At 35.0% G+C, this 10,223-nt stretch overlaps 1 protein-coding gene across 1 annotated transcript; it reads left to right on the plus strand.

Moving 5' to 3' along the window:
• The first annotated feature begins 99 nt into the window (after positions 1 to 99).
• On the plus strand, positions 100 to 3,962 carry LOC149564394 (putative polyol transporter 4). The gene is made up of 2 exons (XM_089824143.1): positions 100 to 231; positions 1,890 to 3,962. The coding sequence occupies exons 1-2, from the start codon at positions 120 to 122 to the stop codon at positions 3,269 to 3,271; spliced, it is 1,494 nt and encodes a 497-aa protein (XP_089680269.1). The 5' UTR covers positions 100 to 119; the 3' UTR covers positions 3,272 to 3,962.
• Positions 3,963 to 10,223: the final 6,261 nt, after the last annotated feature.

Genomic DNA, 10,223 nt, shown 5'->3' on the forward strand with positions numbered 1-10,223 from the left:
GCACTTATTCAATATCGAAGGAGTCGTGAAGTTTGTAAATTGGAAGCAATCAGTCAATGAAATGCAGGGATATATAGAGTGTTGATGATGTGGGTTCTCAGAATTCAAAATAAGCTTTAATGGCTCGGAAAGAGGTGTTGGGCATGGAGAAGTACTCGAAGCCCAAGAGGAACATGTATGTCATTGTGTGCGCGGTAGTGGCATCTAGCAACTCGTTCTTGCTGGGCTATGGTAAAGATTGTTTATTTATTTATAACAAGTTGATTGATTTGCTCTGTAATTAACCCTAGTAATGTGTCTCTGTTCTTTAATTTAATGTGTGTATTCTACTCAGTTTGTTATTTATTCTTCAAGTCATGGTATATCTGACACGCATTAATTTCCAATATGACAATATATTGGCACCTTGAAGAGGTGAAATTGACGAATTGGGAAGCTTTATAAAAGGCTCTAGAATTGCTGCTTGAGAACTAGAGTAATGACGGTCGGCTTCATAATTCGGAAAGGTAATAGAGGAAGCATTTTTGGTTTGCTTGTGGGATATGGGAGTGGAGAGTATGTCGAAAAGATTCGCAAAAAATACTATTTAGGCCTAGTTTCCAGATTTATTTTCTGGAGGATGAAATTCTGAACCTGTTGGGAAGTAGACTACAGGGCATATTAGCACAGGAGATCCAAATTACGAAAGAGTGGTTTAGTTAGCTTGTTTATTGAATCTGCTGATTTTCAGCATGATGACCAAATTGCCTTGACAATTCTATCTAAGGAGCTTACTCAAAAGCTCAGCCATGAGGGAAGGTTGCAAGATCCGGTATTTAGCTGGTGCATATAATTTTTTTTTAATGTTAGACCGTTATTAGATTGCAAAAGTCAGGTAGTGTGTCAGACAGCAGTACGTTAATTAATTCAATTTCTTGATAATGCTGATGAGGCATGTCTTTGTTGTGAGCAGGGATAGATTGCATTTAGTAACCTCAAACGAGCTACAGTAAGTTCTTGCCAATAAGACTAGATTTGACTATTTGGGAAACAATTTTTAAGAAAGAGTTATAATGTAATATTATTATTAAAATTTAATTGTGTAATTTTTTAAGTCAAATTTATAGTTGGAAAATAAAATAGAGCAAGTAGAGGAGAAATTTAAATAGATGAGAAAATCCAAACATATGTTCTCATTCCATGTCAAAAACAAGTTAGAGAAGAAACTTTAAAGAGATGAGAAATTCAAATATGGGCTTCTATTTATAAGCAAATACATATTAAATGCTGTTTACTGTAGTAGAGAAGTTAATTGTAATATTAATGACAGACAGTTGAGTTGGAGGGCAGAAGAAGACTGAGTGTGTTGTATTGGTCCGTTGATTTGTGATGACCATATATGAATTCATTTAACAAATGTTTTACAGAGAGTGATTCTCATTAATCTATTTCTCATGATAATAAATAGTACACAAATCATTTTTTATATTTAGATGATATTACAAAGGTAGTAGTAAAATTCTAATACAATTCAAACATATTTTATTACAAAAATTACCTCCATAATTAAACCCTTACTCCATTATATTATTTTTCAAGATAGTCTGACAGTTCCTCCAGTGCTTAAGCTGCTTATTTGTTCAGTATGTCATCAACCGTCGAAGGATAGTTCGGAGAAAAGTGCGCTGGTGGTTGATAATTTTGTTTAAGGCGACGTTTTCGAAATACTCATATAAAGCTGTATTTCCTATACGAATCGTTGAATTGCTTGGTTTCTTTCATGCTTTATTCAACTTTAACTCTCTGACTTTCTAGCATTTGATCTTGATAACGTCTAGACTATGAAAGTGTGAGTTTAATTATATCTAGCTATTCGTAGAAATTTAATTATGTCTGTGGTATTTTATAAGATGTGGGAGTGATGAGCGGCGCCGTTCTGTTCATTCGCAAGGACCTGCACATAAATGACCTCCAGGTGGAGCTCCTGATTGGTTCACTCAATCTGATCTGCCTGTTGGGCTCCGCCCTTGCCGGCAAAACCTCCGACGCGGTTGGGCGAAGATGGACAATGGCTCTGGCTGCCCTCATATTCTTCATCGGCGCAGCCGTCATGTCGCTTGCCCCTTCATTCGCGTGGCTCATGGCGGGCAGACTGGTGGGCGGCGTGGGACTGGGCTACGCGGCCGTCGTCGCTCCCGTCTACACAGCAGAGCTCGCTCCTGCCTCCACCCGCGGAATGCTCGTTTGTTTTCCCGAGATCTTTGTTAACTTGGGTATTCTTCTCGGCTACGTCGCCAACTACGTATTCCAGGGCCTGCCGGCGCACTACAGCTGGCGTGTCATGCTCGGAATGGGCGTCATTCCGCCCTTTTTCATCGGCGTCTTTGTTCTCTTCATGCCCGAGTCCCCGCGGTGGCTGGTCATGAAGAAGCGCAACGAGGACGCCATGAAAGTTCTGCTGAGAACCTCCGACAGCGAAGCTCAGGCGGCGGAGCTTCTGGCGCAGATAACGGAAGGGATTCAGTACGGAAAGGGTGAGGGACATTGGGGAGAGTTGTTATGGAAGCCCGCGGGGAGCATAAGGCGCATGTTGGTGGTGGGGTTAGGAATACAGTTCTTCCAGCAGGCGTCGGGCATCGACGGCACCGTTTACTACAGCCCGTTCACGTTCAGGAAGGCGGGTATACATAGCCAGAATGGCATACTCGGGGCGACAATGGCCATGGGATTTGTCAAGACTGGATTCATTGTGGTCGCGGCATATTTAATAGACAGAGTGGGACGGAGGCCGTTGTTGCTGGTTAGCACGGTTGGGTCGACCTTGTCACTGGCGGCACTAGGCTTGTGTCTTGTTGTTGTGGATAAGACGGCGGGGGGTTCTCGTGCGCACGAGGCAGCCGCGTGTTTGGCGGTGGTGGCGGCGTGTAGTAATGTGTCCTTCTTTTCGATGGGGTTGGGGCCTATTAATCTGGTGATGGGCAGCGAGATATATCCTCTTCGGCTGAGGGCGAAGGCCGTGGGGCTCGGCGTGGGGATTAACAGAGTTGTCAGTGGAGCCGTCTCTCTCACATTTCTCAGCTTTGCCAAGGCGGTTACTCTTCCTGTCGTTTTTTTCTTCTACGCGGGCTTCTCTCTTTTGGCGTCGGGATTTGTTTATTGGGTTGTGCCGGAGACCAAAGGCAAAACTCTGGAAGAGATTGTTGAAGCTTTCAATATTGAATCTTCTGGAAAAGCTGGCGCGGCTCCCAGCCAATTGGAGCTTGGGAGTGAAGGAACCGCAGTTGTTGCATGACAATATCCATAACCGACCTATAGTGTGTGCTTATTTCTCGGCATGAATTTGGATTACTAATAAGGATTTAGAGCCCCAAGCATATGTTTCTGTAATGTTGATAGTTTACGGTAGATAAAAGTAGAGATGAAGATAATATGTACGGGATGACATAGGAGCGGGTGTGAGGAGCTTGGTGTCTAGAGTTTGAGATAGAGATAACACAATGAAAGAAACAATATGATAAATAAGAAAGGAGTAAGGTTTACCTTTATTATTATGAAGAATGTTAAGGTCATATGACACACAAAACATGGGGGACTTGGTATCTAGAGTTTGAGATAGAGAGATAAGGAGATATGAAAGAAGCAATATGATAAATAAGAAAGGGGTAAGGTTTCCCTTTACTATAATGGAGAATGTTAAGGTCATACGTGTTGTAAAAAATATTGCAAGAGTTGTATTAAACCTATAAAAAGCAAAGAAGATATACATGATAGGGCAAAACCAAACATTAAGTGCAAAACATGCAACTTAAAAGGTAAATACAACATTTTTTAGCAACACTAGACAACCATCTAGCAAATGAATTTTTAAGCCATGTTGAATTTGTTAAGGTGTTCCTACTTAATTTTTCTAAGAATCGGCAACAATATTGCAATATTATTGTTCATCAAAAGTTTGCAATTTAAGTAAAGATCGATTCTAGTTTAAATAAATCAAGCTTTGGTTTCTTTAGAGAGACATCTTCATTATTGTCATATTATATGATGTAGTTATGTCCCATATATTCCAAAGCCCATACTCAAATGTTAACTCGTCTATTTTTATATATGTTGATGTCTAGAGATCTCTCATGGTTATGAACAACTGATTATTGTTGTTTAAAAATAAATAATTTTATAAAACTATTTTACATGCATATATGTTGTAAGTGTGCATGTATGCCAATTTCTAGCGAAGATGTTTAACAAGGACTATCACTACTAGATTTATATTTTTATGTAGACCATATATTTGGAATAGCAATTGCAACTTGGTATATATATATATATATATTTTAATGCCAAAACTTATTACAACTTGATATATACGTCCATATATGTGGAGTAGCAATTACAAATATTTTATTATGTAATATATAAAATTCTATTAATAACCTTATTTATAGACTACAAATACTCATATTACACAATTTCAATTAATTATAATAAGATTGAAAGTATTAAAAGAAATACCATTCTTCATAAATAACCATAAAAATGTAATAATATCTTTAAGAGATAACATGTTACCTTTCATTTTTTCCAATATAATATGTCTTCTATCAATGTGTATTTAAATCAAGGAAGAACAAAATTATTAAATCAAAATTTAAAATATTAAACATAATTAATGGAATTTTTTATTTTTACTAAATTAAAATATTAGGCTCATTAAAATGGTTATGGTTAGTTGTATTTAAGTTCCTCACTAAGTGAGACCATTTGGTAAAAGAACTTTGCTAAATTAATTTAGGTTGAGTAGGTTCCTCCCTTCATATTTGGTATGCAGTGATATTATTTCACTTGGTTCATTATAGTTGAGTACATTTTGTCAGACAATCCACATGTCCTATTTGTGCTTCTAAATTTTCACACCTTGCAAATATGCAAATTGAGACCTCCTGTGTAAAAACAAGTGTGTAGAAAATGAGTGTTGTGTTGAAAATAAAGGCTACCTCTGCAATGAAAGTGTGGTCTATTTCCCAATGAAAATTTGGTCTAGAGAATATGGTTTGAAACAAATTGGAACAAGTTGGAGTGTTCAAGGCAACTTCTGAGTAACAAAAGAGTGCATAGAAAATATGAAGGGAAATGAGAGAATTCTAGAAAGCCATCTGAGATCATTATGCATGTTCTTTATCCAAATATTTCTTGTATAGCTTCTAATAAGAAACTAAAATTACATACTACTATGCTATAAAAGAGGAAATGTACATAGTTTATTTACCCATCATTTAAAACCTTAAACGAAAGTGATTGCAGTTTACAAATTCAACAAATCTCAAAAGCATTAACACATATAGAATTAATATTCAAATCTAACTCAATTTTTTTAGCATCTTTCTTTAGAGTTAGCTTCACTTTAGTGATCTTCAACTCATGTTTCAAAATCTCATTTTCTTTCATCAATCTTGATACTTCATCACTGTCTTTTGTTTGATCTTGAAGTTCCTTTCTGGATTTGAGATAATCAACTTCCCACATGGAACTAGAAGAATGAGACATAATAGAAAACAAAGATATCAAGTTCCCTTGCACTTGCTGAAGCTACCACCTTCTTCTTTCCCTTCTTCCTTTTATGGGAAATCACTGACATAGTGACCATACTCTTGACAACCAAAGCACTTGACTTTAGAAAGGTCCTTCTTCTTCTTCTCACTTTGTGAATTTGATCCTTTGCTAGACTCCTTTGCTTTCCCTTTTCCTGCTAAGGAAACATTTTCCTATTCCACCTCACTTTTTTTACTCTAATTAGCCCCATTAACAAGACTTAGTCTAAAATCCTCTTGAGTGAAATCACTCCATAGTCGATCCCAAATTAGTAAGGTGTCTCATCCACTAACAATTTGAACAAAGACACTCTACTACTTAGTAAACCCATTTAGGGCTATTCTCACTAGCTCGTCATCAATAGGGCTATCTCCAATAGTTGCTAACTCATCCTTGACAAGTCTAAGCCTCGTGAGGTAACTTGTGACATCTTCTTTGTGGTTCATCCAATTATTCTTCAACTTCTCTCTGAGAATCATCTTTCTATTGGTGGTAGCATTCTAGTATAGATTCAAAATGACATCCCAAATCTTATTTGTCATGTCTAGGTCCGAGATATGTAAAACAATATAGTCCTTGACACCATCAAGGATTATCCTCCTCACCTTGGCATTATCCTTCTTGTATGTTGCAAGTTGTGTTGCATCTATAGGTACAACTACAACACTAGTAACATAATCCTTGATACTATTCTCTTCCAGCAATAAAGAAAGTCTAGCTTTCTAGACACCAAAACTCGAGGTACCATCCAATCTGTCCTAATCTCTCAAGCCAATTGAAGCCATATCAAGGGATTAAAGAAATAATAAATCTAAATAGATCAAACTAGGTTTAATAAAACCTCAATTTCTTTCATAGGGCAAAACATTTCTACCCTCAACACTGCTCTGATACCATGTGAAAAATACTATTGCAAACACTAATTATTAATCTCCTATCTTAAATGATTATTTAACTACCAAAAATTAATCTCATCTAATATCAAAAAATAATACAACTATAACTTCACCAATAAAATATGGAATGAAATAAGCAACACAATGAAATAATATTTTCAAACAAATTGTCCCTACAAAATCCCCCAAGGGAAAACCAATTCTATAGATGAGGAATTGTATTAACTTCAACAAATCAAGAGATACAAAATTATGTGCCTCTTACTTGCAGAACTCCAACAACCTCCCAATTTCTCCCATTAATATTACCTATAATACCCCAAAATTGGCTTATTGCCATGATCGCCAATTTTGGTCTATTTCTGAATGATTCTAGAGACCTATTCTAATGGGCAATTCTTATTCTGCTACTCATTACTTGACTTAATTGTCAAATGCAGAAAACCTAAATCTACATTCATCATACTCTTTATTTAATTCCTAAAGTATTGACTCATATTAGTCACATTAAACCTACTGATTATGATTTAATTTGATTTAAAGTATTTACACTTTAATTAAATTAAATTATATCCTAAGGCTAATGTACTAAGGAATTAAATTAATTTAATTTAATAAATACGCCTATTTCTAATTAATTAAACAAAATTATTTAATTAAATGGAAAGCTATTTCTAATTAATTAAGCAAAGTTATTTAATTAAATAGGAAGTCATTCCTAATTAATTAAATGAAGTTATTTAATTAAATAGAAAAGTGTCTCTAATTAATTAAATGGAATTATTTAATTAAATAGAAAATGTATTTATGAGAGCATATCTCATTTTATTAAATTAAATATTCTTCAAAATCTTCTCTTTAGTTCTAAAATGGAAACTCTGAGTGTACTATCTCTTGAACTGGAATTAATCTAGTTAACTTACTCTCGCACTTATGAAAAGCTCAGTTAACTCCCCTTGCTTAAGGAAGTTTCCATTTTGACTGAATCTTCCATCTAATCCTGACCGTTCATCAAAGTTGATCCTAACCGTTGATGGATTCCAGGAAAGTCTATTTAAGAGACCCTCATTTCCTCATTACAGGAGGAGGAATTAGAATTTGCATCGAATTGCTGCCAAATTGCATACTCATTTGAAGCTTATTGCATTTTCAATTGATTCTCATTTAGCTTAATTTTTCATATAGAAGTAATATGCATACATTTTAGCATAGTTTTCTGTTACATGTTTTTAGATTAAACGTGCATACTCCATTCTAGATTAATCTACATTCTCATATAGATTAGTCACATTTTCTTTCAAATCCTTCATTTGTAGAGGGTCTGGTTGCTTAACACCTCAAATCTGAGGATATCTAACAAGCAAAATCCCTTTAGATAGAAGGCAACAGGTCGCCTTGCTGGCTGATTTTTGAATGAACAATCCAATGTTCATTCCAGGATGAATCCACAAATAAGGACTATGTTAAAGTGTGTGTGTGAAGCGTAAGGCCACATTCCGCATATACATTACCCACTGCTATCACTGTACCCTTGCTAACACTGCAAGACTATTTGCAATCACTGCAAATTATTCACAAACTTGTGTTCTCCAAATGCCTCATTGACCCCCTTTTATACTACTCCTATTGGAAAACTGACAGCAGAGATAGATTCTCAATCAACAGTTGAGATTAAAACAATCCAACAACCAATAACAAAATTGATTTCTAGTTGCTTCTAAATGTGGTCAATTATTTAACAAATAATTGTCCCTACTCCAACTAATTAGTTAGTAAAACAATTATTTACTAAATAATCACATATGAACAAACAAGTGTCCAAGTTAACCAAACTAACATTATAAGGAGGAATTTATTTCTTATAAATGCTACTTGGGGTCTATGGTGTTGAGCAATTACCAAGTTCTTAACATTGATTGGGGCTGACTGCACAAGATATGTACATAGATTACATGCAACACCACCATTATGAACATGTGAAGCCAAATAAGGAACATTTTATGCCAAAGACCAAACTAGCCAATAATAGCAATAAACTCATACCATCAAATATGCATACAAAATATACCAATATATGTATTTGGAATGCTAATTAGTAGGAATCAGAATCGACAATAAGCAACAGGAGATGAATTAAAAAGAAGGCATCACACTCATAATTAGTGTATCAACAACCATGATATTTTTATACATACCCTTATCAAGGAAATGACGAAAATATTTGATATCATAAAGAATTGATGACAATGATGGAGTATGCTGATAGCAACACTAAAGTTTAGCAACTTGAAGAAAAGAGCAATGGTTATATGTGGAGACTTAGTATAGCATTATTATTAGTTGAGCGTTCATGGTTGAGGTTGAAAGCAAGAGTTAAAAAAATGAAATAAGGGCTATATAGTTTGAAGAAACATAATAAAGATTATCGTTAGTGTGGAGTAATGAACCTCATCTGGTTTGTTGTTTATTGGAAGTATTAAGGAGAAGTTGTGAAGAGGTGAACAATAGAGGTGAAGTGTGAAGAGTTTATGAGAGTAACTTCTTGAAGAGATGCCAAGAAGCTCTATGATGGAGATGTCAATGAGGGCTAGTCAATGATGTAGATGAGTGAATAGAGATTTGAATTTTCAAAGTGAGTTGAACTTCACATATCAAACCTATTATTATATTCTAACTAATGTATCAATCCAAATTCCTTTGATAAAGATTGACCTAATAGTCATTTTGTAAATCCTTTAATGAAGGTGAAACTCTAATGGAATGATCCAAAGTCCTCTAACAAGTACACTCCTAACAAGGTGATTAAATCCTTTAACAAGGTCACATTTACTTGTGCTTTGTATAACTTTTAATAGGGTTGGCTCTTAACCAAGCTCACTTCAAAAGAGGGAAAAATTGGTAGCATGTTACTTGTGGTGGGTTTTCCCAAATTGGGTTCCACAATAAATCCTAGTGTCAAAGTGTTATTTTTATGTATGGATGTTTTTGTTTTGCATGCTATATATTTAAGTAGTTTATTTACTTAAAATCAACATATATAGAGATAGAGAGTTAAGATATTGCATGAAATGTTAAATTGTTGATGATATGCTATAGAGATCAAGGGGGTATTTGAGATTGAATCATTTTTTTGAAGTGTTTAAAAGTTGAATTGGTACATATAAACATAAGGATAACTTATTCACCCCCCTCTCAGTTATTATAAATCATTATAAGAATTGGTCTAATAGCTTTGGTGCTTATCAAAAAAAATTTGAGGGACTCAAGTCAAAGATCAAGATGTACAAGAGAGAGATGCCTAAGATGAACAATGAGAACTTCCTAGTATGGAAAAGACTGATGAGATTGCACTTATCTAGAATTAGAAATTCCAAATATTATTACCTATTAAGGTTCCTAGACCTATAGCAATCAAACAAATGAAAGAGAATTAGGAACATAACCAAATGATGATTGAACTTGTAGCAACCCTTTGTTATGCATTATTTGATGATGTGAAGGAATTCACTACTACTAAGAAAATGTGGGACAAGTTGGAAAAATTCCATGGCAGAGACAAGAATTTTTTGAGAGCTAAGGAATAAATATTAAGAGGAAAATTTGATGACATGAGAATAAAAGAAGGCGAGACTATTTCATCATATTGTGGCCGAATCAAAGAAGTAGTGAATGCTATCAAAGGATCTTAAGGACAAATATCTAATGAGATTATGATAATTAAGGTATTGAGGACTTTACTTCCCATCTATGCAATTAGAGTAT

Source organism: Cupressus sempervirens, chromosome 4, assembly GCF_028749045.1.
Source record: "Cupressus sempervirens isolate cs-2001-9-10 chromosome 4, ASM2874904v1, whole genome shotgun sequence".
In the NCBI taxonomy this organism is placed as follows: Eukaryota; Viridiplantae; Streptophyta; class Pinopsida; order Cupressales; family Cupressaceae; genus Cupressus; species Cupressus sempervirens.

Excerpts from the sequence above, each read along its gene's own strand:
- LOC149564394 (XM_089824143.1), top strand. The coding sequence starts at position 120 with ATGGCTCGGAAAGAGGTGTTGGGCATGGAGAAGTACTCGAAGCCCAAG. Across the intron at positions 232-1,889 it reads CTCGTTCTTGCTGGGCTATG|ATGTGGGAGTGATGAGCGGC; the intron begins GTAAAGATTGTT and ends GTATTTTATAAG.